This window comes from Bactrocera neohumeralis, chromosome 3 (assembly GCF_024586455.1).
Source record: "Bactrocera neohumeralis isolate Rockhampton chromosome 3, APGP_CSIRO_Bneo_wtdbg2-racon-allhic-juicebox.fasta_v2, whole genome shotgun sequence".
In the NCBI taxonomy this organism is placed as follows: Eukaryota; Metazoa; Arthropoda; class Insecta; order Diptera; family Tephritidae; genus Bactrocera; species Bactrocera neohumeralis.
The window spans coordinates 59,675,842-59,697,438 of NC_065920.1; the positions used below are offsets into that span (position 1 = coordinate 59,675,842).

Sequence of the window (21,597 nt, forward strand, 5' to 3'; positions counted from 1 at the left end):
GAACATGATACAACACTCAAATATAAAATTTAGATCACATGAGATTTTGTTACTAAATATATGAAAGAAAAAACTTCAAAACCAATTACTGAAAAGAAAAAATTATACTTTTTTACAATTTTAACCACAAAAAGCTCTTCAAAACCAAGTACCGAAAGTAGAATTATACTCTTTTACAACTTTAACAACAAATAGCTCTTCTTTAAAAGAAAAGATAACAAAAAACTCCGAAAATGCGTCGCATCTATTCCACGAACTTACTAAAGCATATCGGCATCGAAGACGATATGATAACGGAAGAAAAACGACTTCAATGCCCGACCGTAGGCGCCGAACAACCGACCGAATTTCCAGAAGTAATCATTCAAACTGAATTCTTAGAGTCCAGTCACTATCACATCGAGACCGCGCAGAAATGGCTTGTGTTGAACGGCAAAAATGGGCGACAACACAAATTTCCGCTACAAACCATCTTGCCCAAAGTGCAAATGACGCGTACGGTGCCAGCGAAGCATCTACCACGTGATGTTGAAGTTGATCGACGTCGGCGACAAAACAGTAAACTGGATTTATTGCAAATGCTGGATGAGGCCGGCATAACCAACGGCGATCTAATGCCAACCGAAATACTGTACTACAGCCTCTCCGATAATGTCTTCAAACACTTTCTACCATTGAGTTTCTTTGATGACTCGGACTATGACACAAACTCACCGGAGGCGTGGTTGAGTTTAGGCAAAGTGGAGGATGGCATATATCCACTGCCAGCAAAAGCTTTCCTGCCATACAGGCAAAGCCTATTCGATTATAGGTGGCAATATGCCGCCGTTAGCGCTTACGATAAGGAAACATCTAAATGGACTGTGCTGAACTTGGATGATGAGATGTTATATGAAATACCAAGTATACAAATTATGTTTCTTGCGGATAGTCCAAAAATGTTTGTGCAACGCATTCAAAAAGCGCAAAATGATCGTTGCTATGCCGAGCGGGTGATCAAAATGGAGTCAATCGTGGATTGTGTGCTGATGCAAGATATTGAAGATCAGCGCTTTATGCGTAACGATCGTATCGATAATCTGCTACAGAAGGTGATCGGCAGAGCCGATGATAAATTTCAATATCAATTGCGCATCGAAGTCTATCTTGTGTTCGAACATTTAATGGCGTGTTATGAGTTCGAAAAATTCGTCAAACTCATGCCGAAAGAGTTTCCCACCTTTGATGACAATCTCATCGCGAATTCCTTGCCACGCGCCTTCAAATCGGTGGCGAATATTAATGAAGCGCGTAGCTGTAAGAGCTTTCGTGTGAATATCAAAAAGTTACGTTACCTTTTATTGCGCTCGACCATATTCTATATTGGCGCCGGCATCGAGGCTATGTGTAATGTCGCCGTGCAGTGTCAGTATATTGAGACATTATCGATTTTTTTGACCGGCTTTGTGAAACCCGTAGCGCTGAATGATTTCCTACAGTCACAGCAGTCGAATAGCAATAATGTTGCGACATATTTGAAGAATTTCTGGCCACAAAAGATATCGTCCGGCATAACATTGGTGCTGCGCGCACTCGGTAAAGGTTGGCTGGACATCAGCCTCGATAAGTGGAGCGTCTATCAGATGTGCAAGATATCACGTTTCATATTGCAGACGAAATTTCGCATGCAAGAATCTATGCAGGTGCTCTTAGAGAAATCGATCGATACTTTTAGCGTATATTTGACGGATCCATGTTTGCAATTCCTGAAACTACAAGCGGACTATAAGTGGCACAATAATTACATTGAGACGGAGTTTCCATGTGAGAAACCCATATTTTTTCTAATCATCACCATATCGGAGGCTAGGAAGGTGGTTTACTCAACCACACCGGAAGATTTTGCACCGCTGCTGACAGATATCTTCAAGAAGGCATTGGAGAAGACTAGCGGTGTGCGCTGCATTGAGGCTGAGACTTTGTTAAATCTTAAATTTGCTCCGAATCTATATATAGAGACGGTTGAGCTCATTGAAGATTTATTCATACAATGGAATGATCTACTGGGTCGTTGTTATAATCAAGCCGTACTACCGCTAAATTCCTACGCACGTCTTTATGAACGCTTCATCGATTTCTATCTGCTAAATGTCAATGAATACATGCGCGAATACGAGTCAATAAAACGTTCCTCGTCTGAGGTGAAATACGACATATTGGAGCACAAACGTCAGAAAGAGGAATTACGTGAGATCTTACCAGCGTTCATTACGATCGGTCCGTTTCTGATTAATGTGGATCTAATGAAACAGCTGATGATTAAGAAACACACGGAAATTGTACGCAAACTCTTCGAATACTATATACAACGCATGTGGGATATAAATGAGACCATTTTGGAGCAATGCTTAAGCATATATCAGAAGATTACCGATCGTCCGCAAAGCATTGAACATCTGTATGAGATACGCGACTTTGCCGCCACAGTGCCAGATGTCGTCGAGCAGTTGCGTGCGGATATTCAAATTATGTGGTTGGAATATGAAATGCTAGACAGCTTCTTCTATAATCTTAGTGATACACAATTCGCTATGAAATGGGAGGTTTACGCTTGGCCTCACACAATTATGCAGCGTTTGGGTACTTTGCGTGAGGAGCAAAAGAATGATATCGAAGAGTTTCGACGCGTACATTCCAGTGAGTGCATTAGTTTTGAGGAACGTCTGGAGTCGTTGAACGAAGAAATACAAGCCTTTTCCTTAATATTCGAACCGAATAAGGTGACCGAGACAGCGGTGGAGGTGAGTAAAAGGCCGAGAGTTGTTTGCATTCCATTTGCTTCCTAGAAAACTGTTTCAAAATGATCAAAAGTTTCGCCCCAAAGTCTGGATTCCCCCTCGTTGAAACGAAAGTAAGGAATCACTGTTTCCAAACGGGAAATCGAGATATGGCAACACTTTTGCGTTCTATAAGATCATGTTTATCTATTTGAAACTAATTTCTATAGTGGTTATTTATTCCTCGCTTGGGTGATAAGCTTCGGATTGGTTGTCATCGAAATCATCTAACGGTAGGGCCAGGAAACGTGCTGATTTTACTTAGTCAAACCATAGGAAGAAGGGTATTAGATGAGTTCAGTTCGTTGGGCATGCAAAGAGGGTGTTAGTGGCGTGCGAAGACCTGCCTGCTGAACATATAAGTATTTAAAATGTCGCGGTCACTTCTGGAGAAGTAGGAGTTTAACCTGCCAGTACCTAGAACGAAGCTACGGAAGGGTCACTATAGATTCTTATGGCAACTCGAGCTCTTCGTATACAATAGGTTGACTCATAGTAAGCGACCCACAGAGATAGAGCAGATGAAGGTGTTCATGGCTACACTGTGAATGGCGGTCAGTGCGTGTCTGAAGTTAGTTGCGTCCGAAGTCTGGTCGGAGTATTGTTCGATGATATGAAGCTGAAGCGACAGATACAGTGACAGACGAGATATACGACGTCATTGACATAGTTCAGCGAATCAAGAGACAGCGGCTACGCTGGCTAGGGCATGTTGTCCGGGTGGAACAAAACACTCCAACTTTGAAGGTTTTCGATTCAGTATCCAGCGGTGGAAACAGAGAAGGAAAAAGATTAATTCGCCAGGTTCGTTGGAGAGGTCTTAGTTTAGGCAAAAAGAAAGTATAGAGACAACAACTTTGACAAATTGGAGAAAGACCTGCGTATATCATTGGTGGTAGTTCTAGACCTTTTAATTGGCTAAAGGCTTTCGCCTTGAGCAACGATTGAGTTGATCCATAAATTCATAACACACGAAGATAGGGGAAGACCTGCTCGATTCCATCCTGATGGGATTTGGGTAACGTCATGCAAGCTCATCGGCTTTACAGTTTGCAGCCAGAGATTCTGCTGAGTCCAGGCATCCAGACAAGTCTAATATGGAAGTAGCTTGATACTACTGCTGAAGTTTAACTTCGAAGGAAATCATTAGGTGGAGCTTATTCTCACTAAGGTCTTTACCTTAAATGCCTTCCTACTCAATCTGCGTGTAGAACCGGGCTTAAACAGTGAATAAAGGTTCATATTCAGCGGTGCTGCTTAGTGAATTTCTGTTTCTTCTTCGTGTTCTTTTTTTTAAAGTTCTTTGAATATTCTTAGAGTGCACTGGCTTACCCGAACTGACCACCATACTCAGACGACAAAAGCAAGAGTTGTCGACGAGACTAATTTCAATATCAAATATCTTATTTTACTTCATTTTCATTGTAGGTCAAAAAAACCTGGAAGCAAATACAAGAATTGGAGAAACTCGGCAAAACACTACAGTATCGTCAGAAACTTTTCGACCTAGAAGATCTCTCATTAGAATTTCTCGAAAGTATTATAAGCGGTTTTACACCATACCGTCAATTGTGGCTAACTTGTTTGGACTTTCTGAAACTCGAAGAAGCGACCGTTGGCAATCCATTAGTCAATATTGATTTGGAAGATGTTTGGAATTCCATTCAAGATATACGAAAATCGTTAAATGAAACGTATAATATTTTCACCGAAAAGCCCGAAATACAGGATGTAGCAAAATTCTACTTGGCCAAATGTGATGATTTTGTGCCAGTCTGGCAATGCATCGACTGGTTGAAGAATGAGCATTGGCTATATATGCATTGGCAAGAGCTCTCAACACGCAGTGGCATGGAAATTAAATATTCGGCTGCCATGAATTTTTCCTACCTTGTACGTAAAGGTATAATGGAAAACTTAAGTTTGGTGCATGAGATTTCGTCCAAAGCTGAGTACGAGGCAAACGAGTATAGGAGGCAGCTGGAAGAAGAGGAGCGTCGTAAAGAGCAAGAATTACAAGAACTAATTATGCGTAAAGCTCTGCGAAAATGTCGTAGAGATATACTGTTAGATGAACCTCAAGGCGAGGTGGAAAAGAAAGAAGGAGAGAAAGCTGAGTAATTAACAGGCGTAACCCAGTACTTCAAAGGAAAATGGCTATGAGGTGATAGGAGCGTCCACTTTTATTTTGTATTTAGTTTTTAGAAAATGTTGATTTTATTTGATATCAAAAAAATACTTGTAAACCTACAATGGTACGTCTTGTTTATCATTATTTCCCTATTTAACCGAGGAGGTAGCCCCGCTTTTTAATGGGTTTTAAGTACATATCTCCAAACAACTTTTGTTAAGAAATCGGGTTATATCCCCACCCACTCTAACGGTTAACAGCTACTAAAAGTAAAGAAGGGCCTAAAAGGAATCGGTGTCGAAATTTGACAATGAGCGGGGCACCGGCCAACTTAAGGTGAAATCACATATCTTCGGACCTACTCAATCAAAACTTGGTGCGTAATATCGTCCTTATATCATAGTGTGAAAATGCACAATCGGACTTCAACCACGCCTTCTTCACATATAATCAGCATATCGGGCTAAACTTTGTAAATATAGTTCCTTTAAGGTTTAACTTCTCACGGCTAAAAATTCTCAAAATTGGACCATAACTGTTCAAGCCACCAGGTACCGAATATGGAAACCTCAGTGTCAAAAAAGTTAACTTTTCTAGAAAGTTTACCCTCAGCAGTAAGGCCGAATGGAACGATTTCGCTCTCAAGCTACTGCTTAGGGATAGTAGTGAAGACCCTTGAGGCCTTGCTACTCCCGACCTTCACTCAGCACCTCATCCTAGCCAGCCACCAGCATGGATTCCGAAAAGTGCACAGCACCACCACAACACTTAGCGTCATAAACGCCCAGATAGTTCGTGGTCTTAACCAGAAACCACCCTGTGAGAGAACGATCCTCGTAGCGTTGGTCTTGTCAAAAGCTTTTGAAACAATCAACCACACAACGCTACTGCAGGACATCGCAAAACTACGCTTCCTACAGGACTGAAGAGGTGGACCATGAACTACCTGAGCGGTCGACAATCATCCGTACTATTTTGAGGTGAAACATCTAAACAGAGAACAATTAAACAGGCAGGTGTCCTCTCTCCGCTACTGTTTAACTTCTACATCTCGAAACTCCCACAGCCACCAGAGGGGGTTTCCATAACCTCGTATGCAGATGATTGCACGATATTGTCTTCGAGCAATGGAATCGATGGCATGTGTAAACAACTACCTCTAACCTAACACTTTCCCTCACCAAATCCACAGCGACCCTATTTACGAACTGGACGAAAGAGTATAGACTTGAGCTTAATATTGCAGTCGATGGCCTCAAAATTCCGACTGTCAATAATCCTAAGATTTTAGATGTAACTTTTGATAGTCTATGCATCTTCATTCCCATACATACATAATGAGCTCCTCTCCAAGCAGTTCCTGCTAATATGTTTTCGTAGAAATCACCCTTGCAGCCACCTGTTTGAAGCGGAACCGCCTCTTAGGAACATCAAAAGGTCTTTCCTTAACTACTTAACGGACTTTGGACACAACTAACTTCCGACAGACACTGACCGTCATTCACAGTGGAGCTATCAACACCTTCACCGATTCCTTTCCAGTGAATAGCATTCTTGAAGTCAAACCGCCACCCATCGCAGACGAAGAGCTCGAGTTGTCGCGAGAAACGCGAATGACCCTAGCGCAGCTTATTTCTGGATACTGTAGCAGGTTAAACTCCTACTTATCCAGAATAGACCCAGACATATCCAATATATGTCCTGCATGCAATGAGTCTTCGCTTGACACTGGTAACCCCACTCATTTAACACACCTTTTCCTTTGGTCCGACCACGTCGAAACAGCACTTTCCTGATGACGTCGACGACAACCTGTATAACCCTTACCATCCTAACGCGGATAAATATTCCGTTAAAACAACAACAACAACAGGACCACGGATAATCTCCATCACTATACTTATGGTTAGTTTTCCGAGCATATTCCAAGCAGAGGTCGTAGAGATAAACCTCCAACGCAACTATCGCAATGAACGTATAGTTATTCTTAGCGACAGTTAAGCAGCACTAAAAGCGATCGAGATCAAATCGCTATTGGTGCAGGAGTGTATAGAACGGCTGCACAGTCTATCAGATCGTAACCAAGTGCACTTTATTTGGTTGCCGGGTCACAAAGGTATAGCCGGAAATAAATTGGCTGATGAGCTTGCCCGCTCCGCAGCATCCACCATGGTAGGACCGGAACCTATCATTGTGGTTGATCCCCACACCATAAAGCTGATCCGCAATGATGAAGCAGTGATTAAGAAGAAGCATTGGCAAAAACTCCTAGGCATGCGCCATGCCAGGTTTCTAATGGGTGGTTACTACCTTGGAAGGTTTAAATATGTCGTCAACCTCGCAAGAGACAAACTCAGGCTACTTGTCGTCTTCTACTCTGGCCATTTTAAACTCAAGAAGCACTTATTTTACATGGGCCTAGCTTCTTGTACGAATTGCCGGTTCTGCGACTTGGAGTCTGAAACACCGGAAGACCTGCTAATCGACTGCACAACAGTCTGTAGGCGCAGGATAAAGCCCCATGGATTCATGTTTCCAAATAGGGATCACATTGCCTCAATAGCACCTAGCAAGTTGAGTGCCAAAAATATATATTGGCGTACGAATTATTCCAACTTCCATAAAATAACAACGAAGTTAAATTGCAAAAGCAAGAATATAAAACCTTAGACCTTCCCTATTTGTTTTTAAATTAAATTTTACAATATTTATGTAAACACATATGTATTACTAATTGAATTAGAATCTAAAATATTCATGTACACCTTACATTAATTAATAATACATAGTCCAAAACAATTTAAAACTAATTACATATACAGAATATTATATTAATTAAAACTTTAATATATATAACGCAACCTCTGTATATATGTACTTTACTTAAAGAGACTTCTTCTTTAATTTATGTTTTTGTTGCTTATTTCTATTGTGACTTGATGCTACAGATTGTCTTATTGCTAAAAATAATTGTTCCTTTGGGTATTCTGGAAAAAGATCTGTAAAAAAAAAAAATATTTGTGTTGCTATAATAAATTTAGTATATTGTTAAAGCTCACCAAAAATGACATCAATGCACTTTAGTTTTAAAAGCGCCAATTTCCCCTTTCGTCCCTCTAAATTGTAGTGCACCATCAAACGATCTGAAAACAACGAACGAAGGACACCGTCCACACTTCCTTTAAAAGACTTTGTCTTGAACAGTAGTCGCCTCTATGAAAAGAAATAAATATTAATTACAAAAAGAAACTATACACTTTTGAAAAAAAAAAAAAATTACCATGGCATCAAAACCGGCCTTCTCTTGTAACTGTGTTTCTACGATCAACAGTTCCTCTGCCGATGTTAGGGGAATTATGGATGAAAAGTCCAAATACTCTTCATCCTCAGCGTACTGGGTTTTGGCTTTATCTACTTTTCTGTCTAAAGTAACCTTCTCTTTTACAGGTCTTAAACATTTCGGTGAACAAGATATGTCACTTATTTCTTCGGTATCTCTACTTGTGCATAGAAGCGTTCCCGCTGATGAGGCTATACCTTTTACACCTATTTTGTGTAAAGTCTCCAATAAGTCCGTCAATGTATTAAGGGGTACATTGTTTCTAATTGCCCACTCTTTAAGCTCTAAGTTTTTATTTTGTTTATTTTGTGATATTTCCGTATTACTATCTTCCATTACATAGTCTGCGCATTCGATGTGATAATGAACTCCTGAATCACTGTCATTTTGGAGTTCCTCATACTTTACACGGATTTCGTCCAATACACTGAAATCTACGTGATCGGTACTATCTGACAGATATTCATCAGAAGAATCGTTGAGTTTCCGAAGTTTTTCTTCCGTTTTCTTCTTATTCAAACGAATGGAGGATGACTTTTTACTCATGTTTAAAATTTATGCATACAATGACAATTATTAATAGATTATGATTAGTTTAATAATAGGACTCTAAGCTCGAATGTAAATATTTTTCTGGTATTCCAAGTTGTAAGCTAAAAAACAATAAAAAAATAAATATTAGTTGTTGTGAAAAATATATGAATATGAATGCAATTAAAAAGTATAATTTAATTGTGTTTGCAATGCAAATAAGCTTATGTTCAGTATACAAATATATATATGTATATACAACATATATATACATATGTATGTATATATACAAATATATATATATGTTCAGTAACATTCCAAAATGGTAAATTCATTAATTTCTCTTTTTTTTTGTATCAAAAATTTTCAAAATTAAAGCTTAATTCAGTTTCAATTATATAAGGTCATAGCTCAAAAGCACAATTTGTCAAAAGTAATTGGATCCATAAGATCAGAATCAGACGTTTTCTTTTGTATTTATGATTCAAAAATAACTTTTTCAAAGATTTCAACCAATGAAAATGCTTTATGGATAATAACTGAATACGAGTACATTGTAAATAACGCAAAATCATCAAAATATAAACAGAAAATTCATGCGACAAACAAACAACAAATGATTTTAACATTATGGATGCAAACACTTTTTTCTTTCACTGCATTCACATATATGTATATTTGCAAACTTTGTTTATTGAATTATTTATCAAACATATTTTATATATTAGAATATAATGCCAAACGAAGTATCTGATTTGGGCCAGACTGCCTCAGAAGAATCAATTACTTTTAATTTGTCAACAATCGAAACCTCTATGAACATACATGGACTATTCACTATCCTATCAACGCAACGCAAATACACTAATTATATTGCGCAAACATTTACATTTATTTTTTATCCACAGCTGCTGCAAGATTTAAAACATAATTTATAATGTATTAGCATGTAATACTAACTGTTTTAACATACATCACCAGTACTTGGTTCGTCTGTTTGAAATTTTGATATATTTATTTATGTGTATATATTATAGTACGTTTATACTAATTTTTGTCACCGTTTGATTTTTTGCTGCTTGAAAAGAGTTTAATTTAAGTAAAATGAATATAAATTAATAAATAAAAACACTATTTACCAAACGCTTGACAAATATCTCTTCAAATGTCAAGCTCGATGACAGCAAGCAACAGAAGCTTCAAAGCATGTTTTCTTACGGGCAATTCACATACAACTTTTGCTTCGCTTTGAGTAACGCTCTGAACACATAGAGCGCGATAGACTGCAAGCGACATGTGTCAAATATAAGACTACACACGTCCATTGTCACAGTTATGTTGTTGTGCAGCTGTCTCAATAAATGTGTTCATAAGAACGTGCGTAAAACATGTGTTTTGACAGCAAATTTTGTATGACTACGTTAAGATAAAAAGTTTTCAACGCGAAAACAAGCGAAACGTTTACCAACTCACATCTTTTTACGCTTTGCCAAGCAACAGTCGTCATTTTTTATTAGAAAGAAACACTGAAAGTAAAATGTTCATTCGGGCATACATTTACTTTCTGCGGTTCATTCACTCAGTATATACTGTCAGGCAAAGCGAGATATGTGAATAAGCCTGTATACCTCCAACAATCAAAGAAACTTGAACTTGCTCCACTAGCAATATAATTTATTTTTTAAAAACAAAAATGTATATGTATTAGTAGGAATGACGCAAATTTACTTGGGAATCGGTTGCCTCTGTCTTTAAGGGTATAATTATAAATTATCTGTGTTATCCTATTCTAAATATTTTGTCCCTTCGAAATTTTATTTAGTTGGCAACGCGCAAATGAAATAATTTTTCAAATACAACTCTACCAACCATAACAATTCGTCAGCTGTTTCTAATTCGTGCTAAAATAAGTAAATTTGCCGGTATATTTGTATTCATATAATTTCTACACTTTATTTTATAAAATAAAACTCATTGATTTTCCTGCCAAGTATTTGAATAAATTCTGAAATGGAAGTTAGAGCTATAAAAAAAGCAGATAAAAGTAAGTGCAACACAATATCATACATCGAAATATAAAAGGCTTGGCGCAAAATCTAATATGCACATTATTAACCAACAGTGATAATTGATAACACAGCTTCTTTTAGCATGAATGAGAACATAAGCTGCAGCGATATAGACATGTCAGCAGAGGAGGTGTCGCCGGTAGTTAAAAACACAATAATTTTTAAAGAAAATACACACGACTTATCGGCCAAGTTCACCGATATATCATTAGATGAAAGTTGCATTGATACCGTTGTAATCCAAGAGAATATAATTGAAAGTGATACATTAAATAATACAGCACAAAATAACGAGTCAGAATTGACTGAAAATAAAAATGCGCCTGAGGTTAATGAACTGTTTCAGACCGCATTGTTGGAATTAGGCCGGCGTTTATGGAGTTCTTCACCAGAAAAACAACACTACACTAAAGGTTGTCTGTGGTCGCCAGATGGTACATGTATACTAACACCGGTGCATTTAGATGGTAAACAATAAAAATTGTATGCATTTAGAAAAATACTTAAAAAATAATTATTTTATCACTTACAGGCATGCATGTTATTGAACTGCCGAGGGATCTTTATACAGCCTTTTCCACTAAAACCGTGTCAGCGAACCGTGAGTTAAGTAAACTAGAAACTGCCGTACATGTAAAAGAAGGTGGTACGGTTTACGATTATGCGTGGTATCCGTTCATGAATAGTAACGCACCGGAAACTTGCTGGTAAATTTTCAGAAATTTAATTTTATTGCAATTAATTTTATTAAATGCACGCTTTCTGTTAGTTGGTTGGCGTCAAGACAACATGAGCCTATACATATGTGGGATGCATTTAACGCTGAGCTACGTTGCACTTATCGCGGTTACGATAATGTAGATGAAGTGGAATCGGCAATTGCTGTAACATTTTCTAACGATGGCGAGAAAGTATATGGCGGCTATAAGAAATCCATAAAAATATTTGATACAAATGTGTAAGTGAAAGACTGTTTATGGTTATGATTTTATAGTTTGTTAAAAAATGTAATTGTTTTCTAGACCGGGTCGTGATTCGAGCTCGATTTCAGTAAAACAAGCCATCTCGTGTTTTGCGCTCACCACAGATAACGATAGGACAGTGACGACTGGCTCTTGGAATGGATATATAAATCACTTTGACTTGCGTGCACCCAAATTGGGTCCACTATTTACGCTTGGCGGACATACTGGTGGCATAACATGGTTACGTTATGCGGTATTAGCAAACAGTGATAATTGGTCACTATTCAGTGGCGCACGTAAGGATAATAAAATCTTAGAATGGGATATGCGCAACTATTCCAGTCCAGTAAGAGAGTTTACACGAAATGTTGCAACAAATCAACGCATCTATTTCGACGTGTGTCCATACGATGAGCGTTGGCTAGTGAGCGGCGACACATCTGGATTTTTATGTATTTGGGATTTGGAGAACAATGTGGAGGAAAAAGTAAGATTTTATGTTTATTATTATAATTTCTTATTTCATAATCACTTGTGCAATTATAGCTACCGTTACATGGAGATTGTTGTAATGGTGCTAATTTTCATCCATCCTTACCCATATTGGCGACTACTTCAGGGCAGCATCACTTTGTGGATATGACAGAAGATGAAATTGCAACAAAATGTATAAATACAGATTTAAATGAAGAAGATATAACTATAGATTATGAAAATGCGCTGATGCTGTGGTGGATTGGTAAGAATAATGAAGGTGATAATGCTTCTGATTTAGCATAATTGAATTATTATCCATGTAGAGATGCATGAATTCAAATTGTTTTTTAATAATGCATCCAGTTCTATTTTATAAACATTTTGATAGAAAGATTGTATAGATATAATTTTGTTACAGCGCATAGTTTTAGGTATATAATTTATAATATTTATAATTAATCTAATGAAAATGCATCAGAATGTAAATACATAATTGAAACCGGATTACTTGTATTGTAAACAAATGCAATTTTGGTAATAAAAATGCTGAATACTTTATTTGCTGGCCTGCTTAGCGTGCACCTCGTTTGTCTCCATACAATACATACTGTTTATTGGAATACAAAGTGATTTTCTATTATTTTCCTTAGTTTAAACAAAAGCAAAAACGTCTCACATTTATCTTATATACTTAGAAACGCTTTAGAAACTCCTCTGCACAGGTACGTGCACGCGCGTTTACAGCTAATTTCATCTCGCTGATTTCCTTATCAATTTCCTCCATAAAGCTGATAACGAAATCCACCAATTTGTGCTTATACATTTGCTCAGTGTGAAAATTGGTGATGAGAAAACTAATGTCGTAGCCATCGATTGGTTTGCGGCGCAAAATTATGAACGACTCTGCACGACGCATCATAAAGCGTGTAAATTTATGGCACAGGATTTTCTCGATTTCATCTGCTTGTTTTACGGCAATGCTAACACGCACCGAATTGATAGAGGGCTCAATTAGCACCCGCTCACGTTCGTTCCGTGAAATCACAACTGGTGTTAATACTAATTCCTTGCTGGAGCAAACTTCAACTTCGGGCTTATTGTGGCGCTCCACGACTTGCGAAGGGAAATCTTGTAAACACATAGCTGCGGTCAGCGAATGACGCACAGCGGTTAAATAAGGCTTTAATGTGGCGGCCATTATATTTATTTTTGTTTTCTATATTACGGTTGTAATAAATTGTTTTAAATTGACTTTATTTAGTTATATTTTTAATAATGCCGACGCTGATTCACTTTTTTTTATCAGAAATATGTGTCGGAAACAACAATGCATGAAAAACAACACCCACATTAGAAACGTCAAACTTGACTTCTGAATAGCTTCCACAAATCACATCGAAATACGTTTTCATTTTAACGCTATGTTTCATAAGTAGTAATTTAAATCTTAATTTAGTATATTTATTTCAAAACATTGCTTAACAGTATTTAATTTAAATTCGTTTCAAATCTTTAATTTATTTAAAAAAAAATTATTACCCTATTCATTTTTTAACTTAACAAAAAAATTTTGTGTTAAGAAAATAGTAAATGCGCGCAAAATCAGAAGCCTTGTTGAACATTACTTGGACTCCATTGCAAATAATTTGGACGAGTTGCTGCTTCATACTCCTGTGATAGACAATCTAATACTAGTTTCGAATGATCCAATTCTGATAGATCATCTTTAAACATGTCCTCCCGCCGAAACTGATCTAAGAATGCTCCACGTTTACGCAATTTATCATATTGCGCTAAAGCGCGGTTAAATAGCGATGTGATGCCCGTATGATTAGCCATCATAAGACCAGAAACTTTGTGATTGCTCTGCACATATGGTGAGCTACGGGATAAGGCAACCTGTATACTAGCTGGACCCCACGGTATGAATTGCGCCAGTTTTCGTTCGCGAATACGCTGCAGCGATTTGTGTACTTGTGTTGGGTCAACTTCGCCCTGGTAAGAATAAGGATAAATGGAACTTATAATGAAACACGCTAATCTAGGATATAAAAGAAATATCAATACCTGTATAATATTCAATATAGAGATGTAGCAATGATGATTTGTCTTGTCAGGTCCAGAAGAGACCATCATATTTTTAGGCTGTAACAGACGGCGCATTACATCCAACACCGTTGTTTTACGTACACTCAAATTTGGCTAAAATATAGTTTCGAGAACCTAGCATGTAAACACGTATAATTATATAACACTAAAACTTACATCGTTTTCAGTAGTGAGTGGTGTATAGCCAGTCATTAGAAAATGTAATTGTGGCGTAGGTATCAATGGCGCTGTCAATCCAATCAGATTATTGTTCATATAAGATGGATAACGCAAAGTAGTTGTACTGACCGACATTATGGTCGATACTAGATTATTAATTTGTGCGAAAGTTGGATTTTCAATATGCAATCGATCTGCAGCAATGCGGTTCAAAGCTGTGTTATCCAAAACGACCACACAATCTGCACACACAGTCAGACGTTTTAGTGTAAGCAACGAGTTATATGGTTGTACCACAACATCACTTATTTCATCTTGGTTTGGAAATACACTGTAGGTCTGTAGTAATTTTTTGGGAAAACGATCTGCCAATCGTTCCATTATATATGAACCCATACCCGAACCGGTGCCGCCGGCTATTGAATGGCAGAGTACAAAACCTTCCAGTGAATCACTACCATCTGCCTCGCGGTCAATGATATCAAAAACTTCTTCGTGTAACTTCTCACCCTGACTAAAACCCGAAGCCCAATTGTTACCTGCGCCGCCGCCATGCTTCGATAAATATATATTCTCTGGATTATATAGCTATGTATGTAAAATGTAACGAAAAATAAGAAATAGTACAAAAAAGTCGCAACTAGACCGCCCTTACCTTAGCGTGCGTTGATGTCATTATTGTATTGATAACTCGTGGCTCCAGATCGAGTAATACCGCGCGCGGTATATAATGATTATCATCAGCCTAAGGTAAGATACTAAATGATGTAAATATGTGCATATACATGTTATTTCTTTTCCACAACCCACCTGATAAAAGAAGACATCCTTGCGATCTAAGCCATCGGTGGCGTAGTCCTCCAGTACACCGTTCGGTGAAATACCGTGCTCTAGGCATAAGCGCTTCCAGAATTCAAAGCCGACTATAAATTTAATTTCATGTTAATTTGTTTGAATTCAATTCGTTTATTCGAAATTATTATTAAACCTACTTTGGTTCCCGCATTGTCCCAACTGCAATGTTATTATTTCACTTGGCATTTTGTAAAAGCGAAAAAAAGAAATTTATAGTTCTATTAAATCTTAGCTACTTCTATAGTTGTTCAACAAGGATTGAAATTAAGATTATTTGACATTGTAAGCCGTTATTTAGTTAACACAACAAAAATGTTTGTTTTTGTATCTCTGTTATTTTATACGTGTCAAATAGTTGTACACATCTGTGACTTTGTAGAGTATTTAGTAATAATTGCTAAAATAAAAAAAATATTTTACAAAAAATTAAAAAAAAAGTATTTCAAGTATACATATGTATATACACAATATACTTACATATCCAATTAAAATTTCGCGCGAATGGTGCCTTAGGGGTGGACTAACATTTGTGCAAAAATTATCCAAATTCCGAACTTTTTTATTTATTTGTACATATATTCTTTGAATTCAGGCAGAATTTTTTCTAAAATGGGTTTAACTAAATATTGTAAATTTTCGAATTGACTATATCGGCAATTATGTGATTTATCTTAATAAAATTGAGTAAGGTTGTTTTCTAAAAAACGGTGCATCTTTTTGCCAAAAAATAAATAAATTCGAGTGAAAAGTTTCCCTACACCGCTTATAACAGTTATAAGGATTTTGAAACATCAAGTTCATCTTTTTCTGCCAATAGTACGAAATAATGCAAATAATATGTACATTTGTATATAAAATTGAGTCAATACTACGCCTATCTCCCATGGTTTTATACCGTATATTCATATTTGCCCATAAGTAAGGTATCTTAGCAAAATGAACCGAATGAATATACTATAGTTTAATACTTAAATATGTGAAATCGGCCCACGAATTAGCCAAACTCCCATATACTAGATATGTTTTTCGTTATTGTAGCCAACTTTATGCCAGCAGTATTTCCCTGGATTTTTTCCTGTCAAGTTGCAAGAGTATCAAATGATCGGTTAAACCCAAACTTAGGCCTGTCTTACCTGTTATTTATATATTTGGTTTCAGAGACCAAATTGTTTAAGCTATTTCACCCTGAAACTTGCTGACCATTTAGTAGGCCACCAGGAAATACACGGCCGTTGGAGAGAAGTAAATTCCCTTGAATCATTTCAACCACGTACTGCTAATCGCTCAAATACAAACGCATTTCAGAATTTAGATCAAATAATGCCTTATAATATTAATTATTTTCATATATTACTTTTGTCTTCTATATTACTAAAAAGTTTAGTTTTTGAGTAAAAAATATACTTCAGGTTCAAATTCACTATTAACTATATTAAAAATATAAGAATTTAAGAATCATTTTCAAATCTATTTGCATATACATATATAACTTAAAATAAAGCACTTTGTGTGCTTATAAGTTTTCAAAATTATTTAAATTGTTTACTTCTATTATTTATGTACGTCTATTTTAAAAGACCTGAATAAAATTTATCAATTTCACCAAACACTATGGCCGAGACTTTGGCTTCTATTTGATTAACCACTTTTGGCGGTAGACCGGCTTCTGTTATCTTCGCCGCTAAACTGGAAAAGTGAAGTGCGGTGGAGTCCTGTTTTTGTGCTTTTTCCACGAATGCCGCACAAGTGTCCGATATGCTTGTGCCAGCCAAATCCAAAAACTGTTTAAACTTGTCATTGTCCTTTTTCTGGGAATTCTGAATTGTTAATTAATTAGGAAAATTGTCAAGAGAAAACCAAAACAAAAAAAAAACTAATTTATACCCATTGCCCACGTGCAGCAGAAGGTCTGCACGGAGAACTTTCGCGTGCCCTTTGCCCACGTGCATCAGAAGGTCTGCATGGAGAACTTGCGCTTGCCCTTTGCCCATGTGCATCAGAAGGTCTGCATGGAGAACTTGCCGTTTGCCCATGTGCATCAGCAGATCTTGTCGGAGAATTTTCTGGCTCCGAGAACGATGCGTTTGTTGAATCCTCATCCAATAATTGCAGCGCTTCATCTACACTTATAGGGTCCATTTCTTCACTTGAACTTCGAATTCTACTGTAAATAGCTTGTGTAATAAGTATAAGATACATATGCATAATTACTTACCGCTTGGGATCTTTAACATTTTCCAAAAAAGACATCGCTTCTAAATACCTCCATTTTTTCCTTGTACTTTCAGTACTACCGTCAGTCTTCATTCTTTTGCACCGTTTATAGGAGTCACGGAGGCTCTTCCATCTTTTTCTGCACTGCAAATCTATTAATAAATGGAACATCAGAATGTGATCTAGATAATCTTTAGTTTAGCTTACCGCTCAATTTTAATTGTACAGCAATATGCCTCCATGTATATTCTTTTTTCTTTAAACTTTTGTAATCGGGGTGTGATAGATCGTATAGAAATGGACGAAGACGCACTTCTTTAATTAACATGTCATCCAAATCCATTGTTAAAGCTGAAATATAACCATTTAATTGTTAACGAAACCTAAATTAACAAATAAACCTAAAAAAACTTACGAATTTCAAATAATTTACAGTGCAGTCCAGATATTTCAGTTTTAACAACACAGCTGTCCATTATTGATGTACACAGTTTCGTTGTTGCCACGCTAATATCTTTCACTTCAATAAAATTTAAATATTTTGTTCAAAGTGAAACATGCACTTTCTTCAAAAAATAAGTAAATTAGTCAATTTATTTGTTTTAAATTATTAATTGCTATTATAAATGAGATATATGGGCTATTTTATATGTTAGTAAAGTAGCGTTAGGCTTGTTAGAGAGTTGAATAATTTTTCCTTTCACATATTAGTGGCAACACTGCAGGCTGAAGTCGTGCTGTCGTCGAAATAACTACGCTGTGTCAACATGACTGCACGACAGTGAACTGCAAATGGCGTCGTGAAGCCTGCTAGAGGAACATTTGAAAGACGCCAGCGATATAACAATGGCCGGCATGTACACAAAACAACACATGTGTTTCGTTGTTGCCGTACTAATTCCTTTCACTTTAATGAAATTTTAGTATTTTGTTCAAAGTGAAATTTTTTATAAAAAAAAAATAGTAAATAGATAAATTTATTAGTTTTAAAATATCAATTGTTATTACAAATGATATAACAGAACTAATTTATGCTTCTCTTTGAAAAATAACATTTTTACATTTACATTTTACCTATTAGTGGGATCACTACTCCTCTCCATTTTAGAAATATGTTTAATTTAGCGGGAGCGCTAACTGAGAGCCTGCTGTCGTGTAGTCGTGCAGCTGTCTAAATTACTGTTCCCTTAAGAACGTGTGTATATTAAATTTTGACAGATGCTGCTTGTCGCCATCTACATAATGTAAGTATGTATGGATGTGTTTCATGCTTTATCGTTAATACAAAAAGCAACTGCTGCTTGGCAAAGCGTAAAAAGCTGTGAGTAGCCCAAAACTTTGCTTCGCTTCGTTACGCTTCGCTTCGATGTGAACGTATCGTTATGTCGAGCTTTTCAGTTGAAGCAAATGTCAGATGCACAACGAAGTAAAAATTCGATGTGGCGTTTAAAACGTTGCTACTCGCAAGCTTGCCTCTATTGATTCTTGTTTCCGTTCCAGTTACGTTATTTGTGAAAAGTGAGTTTCATATAGTCGAAAGGTAGTAACTTTTAAAATAATCATTCACAGACACTCACTCAGTTGACATTTTCTCCATTTACCTCCATAGAGTGATGTTTTAGGAGTTAAATGTCTCCACTTTTTGTAGATGAGTACATCGACTTACCTTGAGAAACCAGAGACACAACTACGAAATTGCGTTATGGATATTGTAGCAGTTTGAGAGTTAGTATGCCCTGTAAAATAATCGATTTTTTATTGTCTTAATGAGGTATTCTAAACTATAAGCCCGAGTTTCGAGCGTTTTTTGGCAATTGATAAATTCTTTCGTAATACTATGAAATGTTACACCCATACATAGGGTACCCGCTTAAAGTCGTGCCGAGCTTATGCTTAATATATGTTTCACCTCCCTTCATGCCCACTATACCACTATACCTATGCATTTAATTCCACTTTCCTTATGGTTCGACCCTTTCGAAACAGCCTACCAGTCTAGCCTTCGTTGTGAACCTCTAAGATTCTTTCCAACATTAACGCATGACTCCTGAATGAGGACGAGGTCAGGCTGTTCTGACGCCATGTGATTAATTAGGGCTGGAGAAATTAACTATTGTCTTATCTGCGTCTTCTTGAGAGTTGCTAGGAAGCTCACTCTCAGTGTATAGTTGAGAGAGTCTGCACCTTCGTTTGGGAGCAACTAACTCCCTCCGTCTTTTTTACAGAAGATCCTGAATTTTTTAAATTTGTATTTTTATTGTTGATTTGTCTACGCAAGAAAGGCTATATTATTACGGAGGTAACCGTAAGAACTGTTCGAGATTGGGCTATTTAAGGACCCCATTCAGGTTGATCCTCGGCACTGGTCACATGACACTTTGATCCAGCTCTTTTTGTATACCCAACCGTAGGGAGACTCATTGTCTCCACTTTTTGTAGTAATGCTGTGATATTAAGGAACAATGAACACCCAGGTAGGAAGTCCCTAGGCAGATTAATCCTAGCCCAACCCTAACCATAATAAGACTCTCTATCTGGATGCTATGCCATTGAGAAGCAACGAACACCCAGGTATGAAGGTTTGACTTTAGCTAAATACCTCACTACTACAACAGGGTGGAACTGTTGTCAGCTCGTCCCCGACTGCGTCATGATACTATCATCTCCGTCGAGGAGAGTTCACCGGGGAATTTCTCTGGGCTCATTCAATCTTCTCTCACTCTTGTCGAAACATGTTCGCTTCAAGGAGCAGATAATATTTATTTAGATCTCAGTTTCTAGTACAGTAGGCTCTATTTCCAGTGAAGACCCATTTTGTACCTACTCCAAAAACAAAGATATGACATTGCTTCAAATCTAAAGCTCTTCGTCGATTTCAAAGCTGCTTTTGACAGCACGAAAAAAAGTTGCATTCATACCGCTATGTCTGAATTTGAGATCCCCGCAAAAGTAATACGGCTGTATGACTTTGAGCAATACCAAAAGCTCCGTCAGGATCGGAAAGACCTCTCCGAGCAGTTCGATACTAAACGAGGTTTCAGACAGGGCGATTATCTATCGTGCGACTTTTTCAATCTACTGCTGGAGAAACAAATACGATCTGCAGAGCTGAATCGAGAAGGCAAAGTCCTCTCTCGATGAACAAAGACCATATTCTATAAGTCACTCATCATCCCCGTCCTGCTATATGATGCAGAGACAAGGACGATGACAATATCTGATGAGTGGGCGTTACGAGCTTTCTACAGAAAGGTTCTGCGAAAGATTTATGGTCCTTTGCGCATTGGCAATGATGAATACGACGACATTGACATAATTCAGCGAATTAAGAGACAGCGGTTACGCTGGCTAGGTCATGTCGTCCAAATGGATGAAAACACTAAAGCGCTGAAAGTATTCGACGAAGTACCCGTCGAGGAAAGCAGAGGAAGAGTGAGACCTCCACTCAGTTGGAAAGGCAAGGTGGAGAAGGACCTGGCTACACTTGGAATCTCCAATTGGCGCCAAACAGCGAAAAGGAAGAACGATTGATGCACGTTTGTAAATTCGGCTATAACCGCGTAAGCCGTTGTCTACGCCAATAAAGAAGAATACGATTTTTTAATCCGGAATAACCGCCGCCAATTTCAACAACCTTAACTTACATCATTGATTTCTTTTTCAATAATTCTATTTATAATGAATACTGACTCACCCAACTAATTGGTTGTCAGACAAATTGTATGCCTTTTAATTTCAAGTTATAATTTCCTTAAATTATAAAAGATCAATGGCATCTTGCTCAGACTTACATACTGAAACCTCACACCAAAAAAATTAACATTAAAATTGTTTGTTGTACTTACTTACTTCCTTCTTTTGCTCGGTAACAAAGTAATCACCCTACAATTACAACAACACGTGAAGCAATCACAGCACAAACGATAGCAGA

General features: G+C 37.3%; 6 protein-coding genes across 11 annotated transcripts; 2 read left to right on the top strand and 4 right to left on the bottom strand.

The window, feature by feature from the left end:
- Positions 1–139: 139 nt before the first annotated feature.
- LOC126754020 (dynein axonemal heavy chain 1) lies at positions 140–4,989 on the top strand. The gene is made up of 2 exons (XM_050465860.1): positions 140–2,780; positions 4,245–4,989. The coding sequence occupies exons 1-2, from the start codon at positions 234–236 to the stop codon at positions 4,935–4,937; spliced, it is 3,240 nt and encodes a 1,079-aa protein (XP_050321817.1). The 5' UTR covers positions 140–233; the 3' UTR covers positions 4,938–4,989.
- Positions 4,990–7,627: 2,638 nt separating this feature from the next.
- Positions 7,628–10,026, bottom strand: LOC126754027 (uncharacterized). Of its 4 annotated transcripts, XM_050465871.1 has the most exons (5): positions 9,958–9,977; positions 9,779–9,893; positions 8,228–8,940; positions 8,007–8,160; positions 7,628–7,946 (listed from the first exon to the last, which is right to left on the bottom strand). In XM_050465871.1, exons 3-5 carry the CDS (start codon positions 8,831–8,833, stop codon positions 7,831–7,833), a joined length of 876 nt encoding a protein of 291 aa, XP_050321828.1. In that variant the 5' UTR covers positions 8,834–8,940; positions 9,779–9,893; positions 9,958–9,977; the 3' UTR covers positions 7,628–7,830. The 4 variants fall into 4 exon arrangements, with proteins under 4 accessions (XP_050321828.1, XP_050321830.1, XP_050321827.1 ...); XM_050465873.1 differs by lacking the exon at positions 9,779–9,893 and having other exon boundaries at positions 9,958–10,026; XM_050465870.1 differs by lacking the exon at positions 9,958–9,977 and having other exon boundaries at positions 9,792–9,951.
- Positions 10,027–10,705: 679 nt separating this feature from the next.
- LOC126754022 (telomerase Cajal body protein 1 homolog) lies at positions 10,706–12,887 on the top strand. Of its 2 annotated transcripts, none has more exons than XM_050465863.1 (6): positions 10,706–10,862; positions 10,941–11,354; positions 11,420–11,594; positions 11,657–11,845; positions 11,910–12,339; positions 12,399–12,887. In XM_050465863.1, exons 1-6 carry the CDS (start codon positions 10,829–10,831, stop codon positions 12,630–12,632), a joined length of 1,476 nt encoding a protein of 491 aa, XP_050321820.1. In that variant the 5' UTR covers positions 10,706–10,828; the 3' UTR covers positions 12,633–12,887. The 2 variants fall into 2 exon arrangements, with proteins under 2 accessions (XP_050321820.1, XP_050321821.1); XM_050465864.1 differs by having other exon boundaries at positions 10,707–10,862; positions 10,969–11,354.
- On the bottom strand, positions 12,859–13,686 carry LOC126754029 (actin-related protein 2/3 complex subunit 4). The gene is made up of 2 exons (XM_050465876.1): positions 13,006–13,686; positions 12,859–12,936 (listed from the first exon to the last, which is right to left on the bottom strand). Exon 1 carries the CDS (start codon positions 13,525–13,527, stop codon positions 13,021–13,023), a length of 507 nt encoding a protein of 168 aa, XP_050321833.1. The 5' UTR covers positions 13,528–13,686; the 3' UTR covers positions 12,859–12,936; positions 13,006–13,020.
- An 82-nt stretch (positions 13,687–13,768) lies between these two features.
- On the bottom strand, positions 13,769–15,704 carry LOC126754023 (tubulin gamma-1 chain-like). Its single transcript, XM_050465865.1, has 6 exons — positions 15,590–15,704; positions 15,408–15,520; positions 15,253–15,342; positions 14,595–15,185; positions 14,397–14,531; positions 13,769–14,324 (listed from the first exon to the last, which is right to left on the bottom strand). The coding sequence occupies exons 1-6, from the start codon at positions 15,636–15,638 to the stop codon at positions 13,932–13,934; spliced, it is 1,371 nt and encodes a 456-aa protein (XP_050321822.1). The 5' UTR covers positions 15,639–15,704; the 3' UTR covers positions 13,769–13,931.
- A 1,158-nt stretch (positions 15,705–16,862) lies between these two features.
- On the bottom strand, positions 16,863–18,186 carry LOC126754025 (transcription factor Adf-1-like). 2 transcript variants are annotated; one of them, XM_050465868.1, is made up of 5 exons: positions 18,082–18,186; positions 17,874–18,017; positions 17,668–17,818; positions 17,337–17,613; positions 16,863–17,269 (listed from the first exon to the last, which is right to left on the bottom strand). In XM_050465868.1, the coding sequence occupies exons 1-5, from the start codon at positions 18,140–18,142 to the stop codon at positions 17,018–17,020; spliced, it is 885 nt and encodes a 294-aa protein (XP_050321825.1). In that variant the 5' UTR covers positions 18,143–18,186; the 3' UTR covers positions 16,863–17,017. The 2 variants fall into 2 exon arrangements, with proteins under 2 accessions (XP_050321825.1, XP_050321824.1); XM_050465867.1 differs by having other exon boundaries at positions 17,337–17,616.
- Positions 18,187–21,597: the final 3,411 nt, after the last annotated feature.

Bases quoted from the DNA above. Each gene is read 5' to 3' on its own strand.
- LOC126754025 (XM_050465867.1), bottom strand. From the start codon at position 18,142: ATGGACAGCTGTGTTGTTAAAACTGAAATATCTGGACTGCACTGTAAA. The intron at 17,819-17,873 runs GTAAGCTAAACT...ATTTATTAATAG, and splicing joins TGTACAATTAAAATTGAGCG to ATTTGCAGTGCAGAAAAAGA. The intron at 17,270-17,336 runs GTATAAATTAGT...TTAACAATTCAG, and splicing joins CTGCTGCACGTGGGCAATGG to AATTCCCAGAAAAAGGACAA.
- LOC126754022 (XM_050465863.1), top strand. From the start codon at position 10,829: ATGGAAGTTAGAGCTATAAAAAAAGCAGATAAAA. The intron at 11,595-11,656 runs GTAAATTTTCAG...GCTTTCTGTTAG, and splicing joins AACGCACCGGAAACTTGCTG to TTGGTTGGCGTCAAGACAAC. The intron at 11,846-11,909 runs GTAAGTGAAAGA...ATTGTTTTCTAG, and splicing joins AAAATATTTGATACAAATGT to ACCGGGTCGTGATTCGAGCT.
- LOC126754027 (XM_050465873.1), bottom strand. From the start codon at position 8,833: ATGAGTAAAAAGTCATCCTCCATTCGTTTGAATAAGAAGAAAACGGAA. The intron at 8,161-8,227 runs GTAATTTTTTTT...TTCTTTTCATAG, and splicing joins AGGCCGGTTTTGATGCCATG to AGGCGACTACTGTTCAAGAC. The intron at 7,947-8,006 runs GTGAGCTTTAAC...TTTTTTTTACAG, and splicing joins GTGCATTGATGTCATTTTTG to ATCTTTTTCCAGAATACCCA.
- LOC126754029 (XM_050465876.1), bottom strand. From the start codon at position 13,527: ATGGCCGCCACATTAAAGCCTTATTTAACCGCTGTGCGTCATTCGCTG.
- LOC126754020 (XM_050465860.1), top strand. From the start codon at position 234: ATGCGTCGCATCTATTCCACGAACTTACTAAAGCATATCGGCATCGAA. The intron at 2,781-4,244 runs GTGAGTAAAAGG...TTTTCATTGTAG, and splicing joins TGACCGAGACAGCGGTGGAG to GTCAAAAAAACCTGGAAGCA.
- LOC126754023 (XM_050465865.1), bottom strand. From the start codon at position 15,638: ATGCCAAGTGAAATAATAACATTGCAGTTGGGACAATGCGGGAACCAA. The intron at 15,521-15,589 runs GTAGGTTTAATA...TTAAATTTATAG, and splicing joins GGGACAATGCGGGAACCAAA to TCGGCTTTGAATTCTGGAAG. The intron at 14,532-14,594 runs GTAAGTTTTAGT...ACTATATTTTAG, and splicing joins CACTCACTACTGAAAACGAT to CCAAATTTGAGTGTACGTAA.